Source organism: Salvelinus fontinalis, chromosome 22 (genome assembly GCF_029448725.1).
Source record: "Salvelinus fontinalis isolate EN_2023a chromosome 22, ASM2944872v1, whole genome shotgun sequence".
Lineage (NCBI taxonomy): Eukaryota > Metazoa > Chordata > Actinopteri > Salmoniformes > Salmonidae > Salvelinus > Salvelinus fontinalis.
This window is the reverse complement of record NC_074686.1, coordinates 8,565,855-8,579,990: the sequence shown is the minus strand read 5'-3', so window position 1 is coordinate 8,579,990 and position 14,136 is coordinate 8,565,855. Positions and strand designations below refer to the sequence as shown.

The 14,136-nt window shown below is 42.4% G+C and overlaps 1 protein-coding gene across 1 annotated transcript; it reads right to left on the bottom strand.

Annotated features, from left to right (window-relative positions):
* Window positions 1–979: 979 nt before the first annotated feature.
* Window positions 980–10,898, bottom strand: LOC129819462 (neuronal pentraxin-2-like). The gene is made up of 5 exons (XM_055875775.1): window positions 9,720–10,898; window positions 7,362–8,001; window positions 6,034–6,284; window positions 4,251–4,430; window positions 980–3,223 (listed from the first exon to the last, which is right to left on the bottom strand). The coding sequence occupies exons 1-5, from the start codon at window positions 10,512–10,514 to the stop codon at window positions 3,014–3,016; spliced, it is 2,076 nt and encodes a 691-aa protein (XP_055731750.1). The 5' UTR covers window positions 10,515–10,898; the 3' UTR covers window positions 980–3,013.
* Between the last annotated feature and the right edge of the window lie 3,238 nt (window positions 10,899–14,136).

The window sequence follows — 14,136 nt, the reverse complement described above, 5'->3', positions numbered from 1 at the left end:
AGGATTTGAATTCTTCCAACAGCACGCACCCTCTGCACGCTTATCAGCTCTCGGGTTCTCGACACAGGCAAATATCAAGGCATAGGACATCCCTGGGGGTTTGAAAGTGCTATACGAAGAAAGAAACACATACTTTACAGAGCTGAGGCTACAGTTAATATTGTGAGTTAAAATAGGCTACAGTTCCTTCCTTAAAAAGACGAGGACCTGTAGCATTGTTATTGCTGGTGGATATTCCAAACCTAGCCTATATTGTGCCCAAGCCTTGCCAAAAGTAAATGTATTTCGCATACTTTGTTTTTCTAATCTTGTTGATTTTATATGATATATGATCTTTGTTGTTGTGCTGCTTGCCTCTTTAAAGCATTCAAAACAAAGCTGCAGCGTTCTAACTTGGACTTTTATTGGTCTATAAACCGTCATGATGACATAGGCTACTGAACATACAGAACATCTTCCAAAGGCAACTCACACCCTCTTGTGGCCAACAAGGTGGACTTGATTGATCATCATGCCTCTGCTTCCTTTCTATGTAGGCCTCCCATCCTTTACCTGTTAGGTGTTCACAGATCTGTAAAGGGACTGGATATGTGTAAGAAATATAGCAGTAGCTGCCCTTCCCAGCATGCTCTGTGTTTGGAAATCTTACCTTGACAGGGCTGGTGTGGGCGCAAGCTTTTGCTCCATCAAAGCAGTAACACATCTGATTCTACTAATCACAGTTTTAACAAATATTAACAGTCTTTATTCAATGCTTTAATTAGAAGTGTTACTGCTTGACTGGAGCAAAAGCTTGGACCAACACCAGCCTTTGCAGGGTAAGACTGACCAGCAATTAAAGAAATTACATGAAATATCCATTCATGAGATACTCAATCATTTTATTCAAAATCTTGATTTTATTTAAACATATTTAACAGAGTTAATGCATGTATTCCTCATTTAAGTTTTACAATAAATTTGACATTTTTGGCTTACACACAAAGGAAAGGGACTTTTGACCAAACACACAAAAATTAATAAATTAAAGGTTGTTCAATATTTACAGACAAGAAAAAAAATATGTATTGAGTGTGTCTTTATGTACAGATTAAAATGTATACCAAAGGCGAGATTAAGCAAACTTTATCGAAGCAACACAGATCTTGGTTATACAACTGCATTCAATGCTATGTTTAACCTGAATTATAACCAGTTGTATTAGTATTCATTAATCAATAGTATTTTTTATTTGTAACAAATGAGAAACATCATTTTTATTTTTATTCACATACATTTGGCCCACTAACAGGAAAATGAGAGCATGGGTTTTTAATGCTCAACTTGGCATTATAAACTCTTAAAAAACAATCCAGACCACTATGTCCTCTCACATTAACAAATATCTACAAATGTAGATGTAACCCACTGTAATTGTTGTGTACTGTTATGGTTGTATTGACTATTAGTGGTCAGGGGGCATGTCCAGCCAAGTTCTATACTATCACCATGGCAACAACAGATGACCCTTTTACGATCAGCGTTCGTGTAATTCAATGAGACATAGCCATTCTGAACTTAATAGCCTACAGTGAAATGGGGGTGAGTGAGCAAATACAACTGAATCAATTCCTAATTTGAATGCTTTACAGACAGAAAAGGGATGGCCATAGTGAAAGGACCGTCAAGGAAAGGATGTGTTGTTGTGTAAAATGCCTTATATTTACAAAAAAAAGAAATGGTTTGTATTTATCATTTGACAGTTGATATTCAAGACAGGCTATATTTTTATCTATTTTTATAAGCATTTTACATGCATAAAAAAAACATAGGACCCAATTAATAAAAACCAACATTAGATGAAGTTGCCTTTGAATATAAGCATTTTAGAGCATTACAGAAATGTTTTCCTTCCCCAAGCTATTTTGAGTGCATGTGCATTCATGTGTGAATGTATTTAAGAGCATGTGTATGCTATGACAACACGGAAATAGCCTGGATCTAGATCAGAGCTCCATTTGTCAGGTAAATCTTACTGTGAACCACAAGATACAATGGAGATGTCAGCTTTACCTTAGACCTCCTGACAGGCAGTTAACCTGCATATATGCGGGCTCATGTCCACAACATAAAACCTGTCAGCCATTGCAGACACACTGATAGAAATACAATCCAGTTGAATGTTGATCAGTTGATATTTGTAGAGCTAAATTGATCTGAAAAATAAAATGGAATGTTTATCAGTTGCGCGTGTGTACAACACAGTAGTAAAAAAAAATAGTCCTCTAACATTTTTGTGTGAAAGATAGAGTTGGGACAGGCTAAACCCCCCCCCCCCAAAAAAACTAAAACCATAGATGAGATCCTCCATCTTCATGTACAAAAAATACAATGTAGTACCTCACATTCATCACATTCAGTCATCAAATCATGATCAATGTCTTTTAACTCATACACTTGCCATCTGTGTGGCTGTTCTGAGTGCCTTTATGTTTGTTCATTCCATACTGTCCACAGTTGGTTTATGACCATTCCGCCTCAGTGCGTTCCTTTTAGTCACTGGTATCGTCCTGCTCGCCAGTCAAAAACAGAAAGACGAACAAATAACATCTGCAGTATTAGGATTTTGAGAACCATATCCCGGCATAATATGTCCCAGTAAAATGTTATGATTCCTTGAACACCTGACTGATGAAGGGCTTTACAAAGGCCGAGGCAAACATGGGTGGACCCATTTAAAGACAGGGAATCCTATTACCAGTATTGGATCCCGGGAGCAGCAGTGGTCATGGCCATTCAGTTAAATCCGGCCTTTACTCTTTTAAAGTCTTCCCAGTTCCTCGGCCCAGCGAGGGGGAAGGCAGAACAGAGAGGAAAGGGATGGCAAAATTGCAGAATGGCTAAGGGCCAGCCTGGTTTGTTGCTAAGGGCCTGTCATGTGTCTGCAGCGTAGTGCACAGAGCCCTGCTGCCACACCAGACAGCTCGTTAAATAACATCAGGGGCCATTTCGATGAGGCAGAGTGGGGTAGTCCTTAGTGGCAGGGGTCGAAGGGGTATTTGGTGACCCCGCCGTGAAGCTCGACCACTGCCTCTGTCCAGGAGATGAGGTCACCCGCCAGGTGACCTCTGCAGGAAGCCTGGCTATAGATTTCATTGGGTGTGAGAACGCGGGACCACAACTGGAGGTCTGACATCTCGCCCACGAAGGACTGGGTGGCGTCAAATCGGCCACCTAGGGTATCCTGTTAGGAAAGCACAGGGTAATTGTTATGACTAAAGACCCAGAAAATATGTAAAAGTACTAGATGTACCACAATAAAAGATCAATACACAATTATTTAAACACTTTTGTCCCGTCTTTGAGTTGTCCACTTTTTCCCCCTTCAAATCAAGGTTGGTTAACCGCCAACAACGTTCTAAAACTAGGCCGTTCAGATCAATCAACCTTCGTACTTAAACCACTTCATGGCCTAGTCTTATGGTAACTTTTTATTTGTGACCTAAATCATCAGTCACTTCCTGGAACTCACTAGACATGACATTTGAGCCCTGGTCAGAGTGGATCTCCCAAGGAAGACCAAACTGAGTGAGGAATTTGAAGCATTAGCAACAGTTTAAGCTGTAATTAATATGTTTCAGAGGGATCAGTCATTTTACATTTACATTTGAGTCATTTAGCAGATGCTCCAACCTAGACTCAGGGGTAGACGTAACATAGTACATCTGCAACACTCCAATTAGTTTGATATGTTACATTTCGTATGGTATGAATTAATTTGTGGATATCCATCATCCATTTCGTATGATATGTTATGAATTTCAAATCATATGATATGTTGTGGCTAATGATAGCTTGGTGGCTAAAGCTAACATCAGCTAGGTGGCTAACATTAGCTAGGCTATGGGTTAGGGGAAGGGTTAGCTAACATGCTAGTAGTTGCAAAGTAGCGAAAAAGTAGTAAGTAGTTGCTAATTAGATAAAACGCTAAAGTTGATTTCCAAGCTTAGTTTTTGGCAATAGCCTGTCTTCTCAGCACACAACTAAATGATAATCATCTTTAACATGATTGTATTAACAGCTTTTTGTCTTCTGCAAAGCCTAAAATCACCTAACAGGCAATTGTGACAGGCAATTCCCTGCTGGTAACATTTGGAGGCAGCAGTGGGATCCAGTACTGCTGTTTGAAATGTCAGTTCCTATCCCAGCGTTTATATGTTCTTCAGAACTTTGAGAATGCAAATTCATAGAGCGGAAATGTATAGTTGTACCTGTTCCTGGCCCAGAATAAAGACTCCACCAGGCTTGATGGGATGCCATGTAGATAGGTTCTCTCCAGACCCCCTTTTAACACCATCCTGGAAGGCCTCCCAATGCCCATCGTGTGTTGACCATGTCATGCACAGGTGATGCCACTTCCCATCCGTCATTGCCATGGGCAATGTCACTGCCTGTGCAGAGAAATAGAGTCACTGGCTTGATTAACTAATTGCATGATTGGCTGATTGATTGATTGTCTCAATCCAAAGAGTCTAAACAAAATATTTCCGTGAGAGAAAAGGGCAAAGTTCTGTTGGGAGAAAGAGATTATTACTAGGTTAATTGATTGGTTTATTGGCTGACTGTAGTCTCATTGTCTTTGACATTTTGAAAAAATTCATGTTTTTTTAGGGAGATATTTTATGAAAGATTTGTCCGGTTTTGTGAATAGGTACAAATAGCCATCGCATTTCAGGTAATGTAATTTCTTTCCTTTTGTGTCAGCTTATAACAACATAGCCTTCAGGTGCCATAGCTAGGCATCTCTCAGGTTGAACCACCAAATCTCCTCTTGTCTAGGAGAAACCCTGACCCATGCACAGGTATAGTATGGGCCCGGACCATGTGTCTATCCCCGCGTCCACCCTGTCATGGGACGCCTCTCCACATGATTGTGCTAGGTAAGCTGCTTGACCTTTGCCCTCTGAGGTCTTATGCCATTAGGGAGGATGATAGATGAGGACAGGGCCACTGTCTCTCAGGGGGAAAGACGGGGTGAGAGCAGGATCCAGGTGAACTGTAACTGTCACAACTGCCTCCTGCCTCGTTCCTTGAGGACAGGAGATAAATCGAATTCTGGTGCCTGATTGGATGAGAATGGAGTCACCTGCCACTGAAGTGTAAGCTTGCTTGTCTTGAGGTGATTGATTTTCCACTTGTGCTGCCAATGGGACAACTGACTGAAAACATAAGCTTACTTAAAATGTTGATAAAAATGTTCAAACACTCCTTGCCAGTGTAACGGATGTGAAATGGCTAGCTAGTTAGCGGGTACGCGCTAGTAGCATTTCAATCAGTTACGTCACTTGCTCTGAGACTTTAAGTAGGGTTGCCCCTTGCTTTGCAAGAGCCGCGGCTTTTGTGGAGCGATGGGTAACGACCGTGCTTCGTGGGCGACCGTTGTCGATGTGTGCAGAGGGTCCCTGGTTCGCGCCCGCGTCGGGGCGAGGGGACGGTTTAAAGTTATACTGTTACATTGATGCTGTTGACCCGGATCACTGGTTGCTGCGGAAAAGGAGGAGGTTGAAAGGGGGGTGAGTGTAACGGATGTGAAATGGCTAGCTAGTTAGCGGGTACGCGCTAGTAGCATTTCAATCAGTTACGTCACTTGCTCTGAGACTTAAGTAGTGTTGCCCCTTGCTTTGCAGAGGCCGTGGCCTTTGTGGAGCGATGGGTAACGATGCTTCGTGGGCGACCGTCGTTGATGTGTGCAGAGGGTCCCTGGTTCGCGCCCGTGTCGGGGCGAGGGGACGGTTTAAAGTTATACTGTTACACCAGAACCTGTTTTGCTTTGTTATTATGGGGTATTGTGTGTAGATTGATGAGGGGGGGGGGACGATATAATACATTTTAGAATAAGGCTGTAATGTAACAAAATGTGGAAAAAATCAAGGGGTCTGAATACTTTCCAAATGCACTGTATGTGTAAGAAGTGAGAATATTCAGTATATCTTCACAAATTGGTCACTAGGGGCACAATTTGAAAATATGCAAAATATGCAATCATGCTCTTACATTGTCGTTAACCAGTAGTTCCATGGGGTTGTTGCCCCATTCGATCAGAACCAGTTCGTTGGCCTGTCCCGGGACAGAGTAGGAGAAGGGCGTGCCGAGGCCAGGCCCTGATCCCCCTTTTATCCAGAGGCAGACAGTGAGGGCGAAGATTTCAATGAGTAGGGTCTTCTTTATCCTTCCATACATGTAGTTAGTGCGCATAGGGAAGCCAATCTGGAAAGCATCCGGACTCTTTGGCTTTTTCCGTGTACCTGTTGGAATACAAAACAGAAAATATGAGCAACGAACAGCTGTGTTCTTCGAAGGCCAGGATCCCGGAGTCGCCTCTTCACTGTTGACGTTGAGACTGGTGTTTTGCGGGTACTATTTAATGAAGCTGCCAGTTGAGTACTTGAAAGGCGTCTGTTTCTCAAACTAGATACTCTAATATACTTGTCCTCTTGCTCAGTTGTGCACCGGGGCCTCCCACTTCTCTTTCTATTCTGGTTAGAGCCAGTTTGCGCTGTTCTGTGAAGGGAGTAGTACACAGCATTGTACGAGATCTTCAGTTTCTTAGCAATTTCTCGCATGGAATAGCCTTCATTTCTCAGAACAAGAATAAACTGAGTTTCAGAAGAAAGTTCTTTCTTTCTGGCCATTTTGAGCCTGTAATCAAACCCACAAATGCTGATGCTCCGGATACTCTACTAGTCTAAAGACGGCCAGTTTTATCGCTTCTTTAATCAGCACAACAGTTTTCAGCTGTGCTAACATAATTGCAAAAGGGTTTCTAATGATCAATTAGCCTTTTAAAATGATTAACTTGGATTAACACAAGGTGCCATTGGAACACAGGAGTGATGGTTACATATAATGGGCTTCTGTACGCCTATGTAGATATTCCATAAAAAATCTGCCGTTTCCAACTACAATAGTCATTTACAACATGAACAATGTCTACACTGTATTTCTGATAAATTTGATGTTATTTTAATGGACAAAAAATTAGCTTTTCTTTCAAAAACAAGGACATTTCTAAGTGACCCCAGACTTTTGAATGGTAGTGTACATGTTTTTTTGTAACCTTTATTTAACTAGGCAAGTCAGTTAAGAACAAATTCTTATTTACAATGACGGCCAAACCCGGACGATGCTTGGCCAATTGTGCGCCGCCCTATGGGACTCCCAAACATGGCCGAATGTGATACATACTGGATTCAAACCAGAGACTGTAGTGGCGCCTCTTGCACTGACTATATCTGTACCTGCAGCTACAACTTGAATGCATGATATAAATCGGAAAAGAGTATACAATGGCAAAGTGGGTTATTATCAGAGAGTTTCAATACCAGGGTTAGAGTTCCTGTGGTTAAGGTGGCTCAGCACAGTTTCCAGCTTGTTGTGTCCACGGCCAAGAGGTAATGGAGCTGGTGGCTTGCCGTTATAGGCTGGACGAGGACGATGGGCATGGTCATCATTGCCATGGTGATCATCCCCGTTTTCACGGTGGTCATCGTGAAGATCATCGTGGTGGTCGTCGTGATGGTCGTCATGGTGGTCGTTATGGTGGGTGTCATGGCGGCCGTGGCTACGATCATAATGGCGGTCATAGTGTCGGTCATAGTGATGGTCATCATGGTGACTGTTTTGACGGTTGTTGTGGCGGTTGTTGTAGCGGGTTGGGGTGGGGGTGGGGGGGTGGGTGTCAGGATAGTCATCATGGTGATCGTCATGGTGACCGGGCCCATGGTGGTCATCGTGATCATCGTCATGGTGGTCATCGTGGTGACCAGGTTCATGGTGGTCGTCGTGGTGGTCGTCCGGATGGTCATCGTGGTGGTCGTCATGGTGGTCATCGTGGTGGTCGTCATGGTGACCATAATCATGATGCCCACCGTAGTGATTGTTGAGCTGCTTCTCAAGTGCATTGATTTTACGTTGCAGGAGGTCTCTCAGTGAGCTTGAATAGGAGCTGGAGGAATTCCTGGCCTGGAGAAAGAGAGATAATTAATAATAGTTATAATAGGAAATGTTTGCATACCTTATTATTAGTCCATGTGCTTGGTTATGAACACTTTCTGGGGCATATCCATGGTAATTTATTTCCATAATAGGACTTTTAAAGAGCTGTTTTTTTTGTTTTGTTTTTTAGACACCTCTTCTACTTCAGCCCATTCCGGGTTGCTTACTTCAGCCATATTGTGCTACCCCTAATCTCTCCAAGTGGGCAGGTAAATTAAATAATAATCAAGTCGGCTCCTCCCTCCCTGGAAAACCTCCTTCCTTCCTGCCCTCCCTCTACTTCTGTCAGTGTCTCTGATCAAATCCGGCTTTACTCAGTGCCAGACCAAGATTATTAGCTCATCACCGTGGATGATGCTAATTGGCATTGAAGGTGTCTAGAACTCTGCAACACTTGGAAACCGGTTCGAGGCACAGACATCCTGTTATGTGACGGAACTCACACCCTCAAGGCGAAGGTTTCTGTGTAACCCTTTCTATGAACCACCAGTGTTATTATGTGTTATTAATGCGTGCATAGGCTATAAGCCTATCTGATGTCTTATAGCAAGAATATTTGATAACAGTTTATTTTTAGAGCCTGACAAATATATCGTTTCATCTATAATATTGGCCAATATTGGCCTTTTACCGATATATCGATATAGTCCATAAACAATATTCGATAAATGGGGTGAAGAAAGTGAATCTCAATGTTATCTGAACACTTACGGCCATTCTCATGGTCATTATTGTCACAATGTAAGCAATCAACATTTGAAGCAAATTTTTGGACAACTGCTCTTTTGGTTGGCAATTTAAGAGAACTCAGTGTGAAAAATATAAAAAAAAAAAAATGCTGTAAAATATTTTCTGTGAACCACCAATATTAATAAGTGTTATTAATGCCTACAAAAAATGGTTCCAAAAGGGCTCTTCGGCTGTCCCCATAGGAGAACCCTTTTTGGTTATGTAGAACCCTCTATGTAAAGGGTTCTACATGGAACTCAAAAGGGTTCTACCTGGAACCAAAAATAGTTCTTCAAAGGGTTCTCTTATGGGGACAGCGGAAGAACCCTTTGAAGTTCTAGATAGCACCTTTTTGTCTAAGACTGTATACCAAGTCTTATAGCAAGTCTTACAATTCATTATGAAGTGCTAGAATCCCTTTAAGCGAATTGATAACACAGCTGGTTCATAATGAGAAACAGAATGCATTAGAATAAAAAAATAATAATCTTTCATAATCCCCCCCAAAAATAGTGGTCAATTAAATTGGATTTTTGTATCTATAAATGAACTTCATTAATGCATGGGGAAATTAAGAGTAAAAAAAAAAAACTGTGTTCAGTTGGTTGTTAGTGTCAACGGTCATATGTCCTACAATCACTCAACAGGTCCCTCTCCCAGGCTTCATCAATTCCCATTGCATTAGTGCAAGACTGCTCTATGGTGAGAGTCAGGATAATTAACTAATCAATTTAGGTCTTCATACGCACACACGCGGATGGAACTTGGGCTGTAGGCCACTTATATCCTCACGGCGTGGGAGAAAGCTGGAACGCCCTTTGTCGTGCTTAATTTCAGGTCAGTAGCAAGACAAACAGTGCCCCGTAGTGATGCATAAGAGGACCTCTATTCACACAAAGGGCAAATAAGCTTCCTATCCCTTTTCCTACTCATCCTTTGATCCTGTACCCACTCACCTGCAAGTTCTCCAGCCTCTCCTTGAGTGTCTGTAGCGTTTTCCTAGTCTGCTCAGGGGAGAAGGCCCCATGCTTGCTCCCAGAGTTATCCTTCCCTCGGTGGTGTGGGTCTGATCGGTGCCCATTGTTCAGTGGGTAGTGTGGGTCCCCGTGGTGGTCAGTGTCATGGTAGGAGTGATGCGAGCTCGGGTGATGGGAGTTGTGACGCGCGGGTCCATGGTGGTCGTCGTGATGGTCATCGTGATGACCCACCCCCCGGCCAAAGCCCTCACAGAGGGTCAGCTTGGCAGTCAGTTCCCTGATCGTCTCCCGCTGGTCTAAGATGGTCTCCTTTTGCCGCACCAGGCTCTCACGAAGGTGCAAGATGGTGGATTTGGCCTCGTCTGATATTCCTATCCCCATTCCCATTCCCATCGGCCTCCTGCCGTTACCATTGGGTGCCCCTGCAGCAGGTCCATGATGCCCATTACTGCTGGGTCTGTCGTGGACAGGTCCATGTGCTACCCCGCCTGGTGTGAAGCAGCTGGGGTCTGTGTCCGCTGGAATCGGGGTGCAAACAAACTTGGGCTGGGCTCCATAGTCATAGTCTAATCCCGGCAAACTAACAACAGCCATTGAGGAAGATATGAGAGTATAGAGGAGTAGAGAAAAAAGAGGGAAAGAGGGTTGGATGAAACCTGGAAGTACTCCACCCCAACGCATTTGCCCTGTAGACAAAAGCATGAGGGGTGGGATGGCGTTGTCGGCCATCTTTCGTCGATGTCTCGCTTCTCTCCTGTCAAGGGAGACTGTCATTTGGGGCGGCTGGCAAGCTGATTTGACACATGGCAAAAAAATCCCCAAATCCCCTGTCCTTCCTTTGAGAAGTATTCCAACACGTAGGACCTTGTCTCTTTGCTAAAGCTGTTAGTGCTTCATCACCGTGTCGCTGTATCAAACAATGCACGTTGGCTCCATAACGGGACAAATGGCTGTTGAAGTGTCCGCCTCCAGGTGATCCCTCTTGGCACAGCGTGCCTCTTGTGTTCGGCAGCCAAACGAATCAGTTTATAGCCGTCTTCTATCCATCCATCTCATCTGGAAGGAAAAGACAAAGGCGATAAGTCATTAATTGGAAATACTAAGTCTTGGGAAATATGAATTATTTCAAACCTTATGCTATCACTTCAGTGAATAGACAACAACAGCAATATACGAGGACATGATCAGAAGTACATTGATTTACTGAACAGTACAGAGCAATTGGATGACGATGACAGGACGCGAGCACAGCAGTGGTGGGGAGTAATGGAGCTAGGATTATAAGCAATTCAACTACAATTATGTAGTCAATCAGTCACCGCTATTGGTTTTCAACAAGCCAGCAATGGCTTGGAGTGAATGACGCCAACAGCTGAGAACCCCCCTGGGCAGTGTAATTCGATTACAAGGCAGCCAGCCGGATGCAGTTAATGAATGATGGTTTTCATTTTCATGTGGACAGACAGGCAGTTTACTATGCAGGGTTAGGAGGTTGTTCATACTGGAACAACGGGAACAGTTGTCTGAGACACGGGGATACCACCAAATAAAATATATTGAAGCAGACACAAATAGTCCTCATGTTGTTGAGGAGGTGTGTACAGACTAGGATAGCACAGTAGCCCTGAGTTACAATGTAGAGTAATGGGAAAGAACTGCTCTTGACCAGGGATATAGTAGAATGCTGTTGATGCACCTTTTGATCTGGGGAACAGCATTTAACAATTAGCATAGTTAGCGTTAATATTTATGTCTTTTGTTATGTGTGGTCAGAGATTGACGTTCATCAAACCACCTGACTGCAAACAATTCTAAGAGTAGGTGTAAAGCCTCAACTAATCCAACGGTTCCTGAATAGAGGGTCAGTGAGGAAAAACCAGGAGAAGGTAACAGATTTCTCAAGGACACTGCCTAATAAGCCTCTTACCCATCCCCATGGCGATCATCAATTCACCACACCTACCGATAGGCCTAGGCCTGCATCTTAAAATATAATCCCCAGTCCTATATTTTCATCAGATTATTGAGAGTTGATTGATTTGTCACATTAGTCATTCTTAATCCAATGTATTTCAAGGTAGTCTCAGCGAAATGACGTCGCCGCAAAGCAGCACCACGGACATTGAGATGGGTGAGATGCAGCACTTGGCTCTCACACAGTAGCCACGGGACCAAAAGAGCAGAGAAGTTGAGCCTCGCACATCAACGCTCTTCGCTGTTGAGGAAATTGACCCACTATGCTGTTTACTTTCTGCATCCACATCACATCATGGAGTATACCTTTAATCGGATACAGTATATTCTGAGTAATACATACGACTTTTATCAAGTTGGCAATTCTTGATATGTCAGCATGCTATATTTCAACTTCTAAAGGGGATAAAAAAAATCAAATGTGGTAGAATAAACGGAGTAGTTTTCCCCAGCCTGTTTTAATGAGGAATTCGTCACTACTGGATGTGTGCGACAGTTGTAGTCCATGGATGACACATTCATCTGCAAATGAACTCCCCGCCATCTGTTTTCACTCACTTTAACACACTAGCGTAATCAGACATGGCCTTTGAAGCGTTCGTGCGTCACACATGATTCGTGCGTCATCATATTAACAACCACCGAGTATTTCTTTCCTGAGGTAATATCCCTGTTTGGATTACGATGCAGGGTAACACTTTACGTTAACTTGCTCTCAACTTGTATAGTAAGTCATGCTGCAGTTGCCATAGTAACAACATTCTATTAACATGTTCTGATAGTCATTTGGTAATTGCTTTGTAATTACACATTCTGACACCTGTTGTTAAAGCAGTTTTTATTGTGGAAATAGGAAGATGTGAAATAACAAAAAACTCCCTTACTAGATAATTACTAAGCACTTCTTAAAGGGATAGACAGTAACATTTTTCCCTGTAAATGTACAGCATTATACTGGCACCAGAGTTGCCAGATGAATACTGTAATTTTGCTTCACAGCCGTGATGCTGTGATATTTGACGGTATTATTTTCCTTACCGTAAAACATATTACAGCATCCCTTCTCTAAGGGGATGATGTAATGTTTTACAGTAAGGAAAATAGTACTGTCAAATATATGACAGCAAAATTACAGTGTTAAACTGACAACTCTGGTGCCAGTATAATGCTGTAAATGTACAGTGAAATTCTCCCTGAAAGCTACAATAAATGTAAGAAAAACAATACATTTGTGCATAAAATACATGTATTCAAATTGGTAACAACATTAACAGAATAGACAACAGAAGTAAGAACAGTTAACACATATTTAAACAAGTAAGAGCCTAATTAAAACACTAATTTAAAAACTATATTTTGTGTGGGGTGTGGGGGAAAGAGAGACAAAGAGAGAGAGGGAGATGGAGTTAAAACTGGGATTGGGTAAAATCCCAGATCTATGGTAATCAGGGCAACTATTTGGTTTAAGGGGGTTTAGAGGTAGTGAAACACAACACAATGAAACACAATGGGACAGTTTGGGCAGGAGAACATCCAGGAGAGAGAAGTCAGCGCAGCATTGGGTGTTTCTCATGGGGCGCCGTAACAATCCTCAGTTTTGCTTTGTCAGCTCTTTTCACCCCTAAGACATGCATAGAAAAAGAAAGAATATAACGAGAGACAGAGAGCACCAGGGCTGTTAGTCTGTGGGTAAAAAGATAGGTGACAAGGGACATATCAAGCAGGTATTGTGTGTGTGTATGTGTGTGTGTACTTACCTCACTAGAGGTCTTCAATCAAACTCAGTGAGGGTTGAGAACAGCTGTCTTCCTCTGGGCCACCTTGTCATGTCCTTTGTCCCAACTTCAGGGGTCATTATCTTGGGTGGATTCGAAACAGTACAGCCATATATCCAATATAGCTTATGAAATCAATTGAGGCATTGAACAAATACAAATAAGACAGCTACATATACAGATGAAGTCGGAAGTTTACATACACTTAGGTTGGAGTCATTAAAACTCGTTTTTCAACCACTCCACAAATTTCTTGTTAACAAACTATAGTTTTGGTAAGTCAGTTAGGACATCTACTTTGTGTATGACACAAGTAATTGTTCCAACAATTGTTTACAGACAGATTATTTCACTTATAATTCACTGTATCACAATTCCAGTGGATCAGAAGTTTACATACACTAAGTTGACTGTGCCTTTAAACAGCTTGGAAAATTCCAGAAAATAATGTCATGGCTTTAGAAGCTTCTGATAGGCTAATTGACATCATCTGAGTCAATTAGAGGTGTACCTGTGGATGTATTTCAAGGCCTACCTTCAAACGTAGTGCCTCTTTGCTTGACATCATGGGAAAATCAAAAGAAATCAGTCAAGACCTCAGAAAAAAATTGTAGACCTCCACAAGTCTGATTCATCCTTGGGAGCAA

What these genes read in the sequence shown, in the direction of transcription:
- LOC129819462 (XM_055875775.1), bottom strand. Translation starts at nt 10,514, where the DNA reads ATGACAGTCTCCCTTGACAGGAGAGAAGCGAGACATCGACGAAAGATG. An exon ending in AGAGGCTGGAGAACTTGCAG is followed by an intron (nt 8,002 to 9,719) that starts GTGAGTGGGTAC and finishes CTCTTTCTCCAG; the next exon opens with GCCAGGAATTCCTCCAGCTC. An exon ending in AACTACTGGTTAACGACAAT is followed by an intron (nt 4,431 to 6,033) that starts GTAAGAGCATGA and finishes TTCTCTGCACAG; the next exon opens with GCAGTGACATTGCCCATGGC.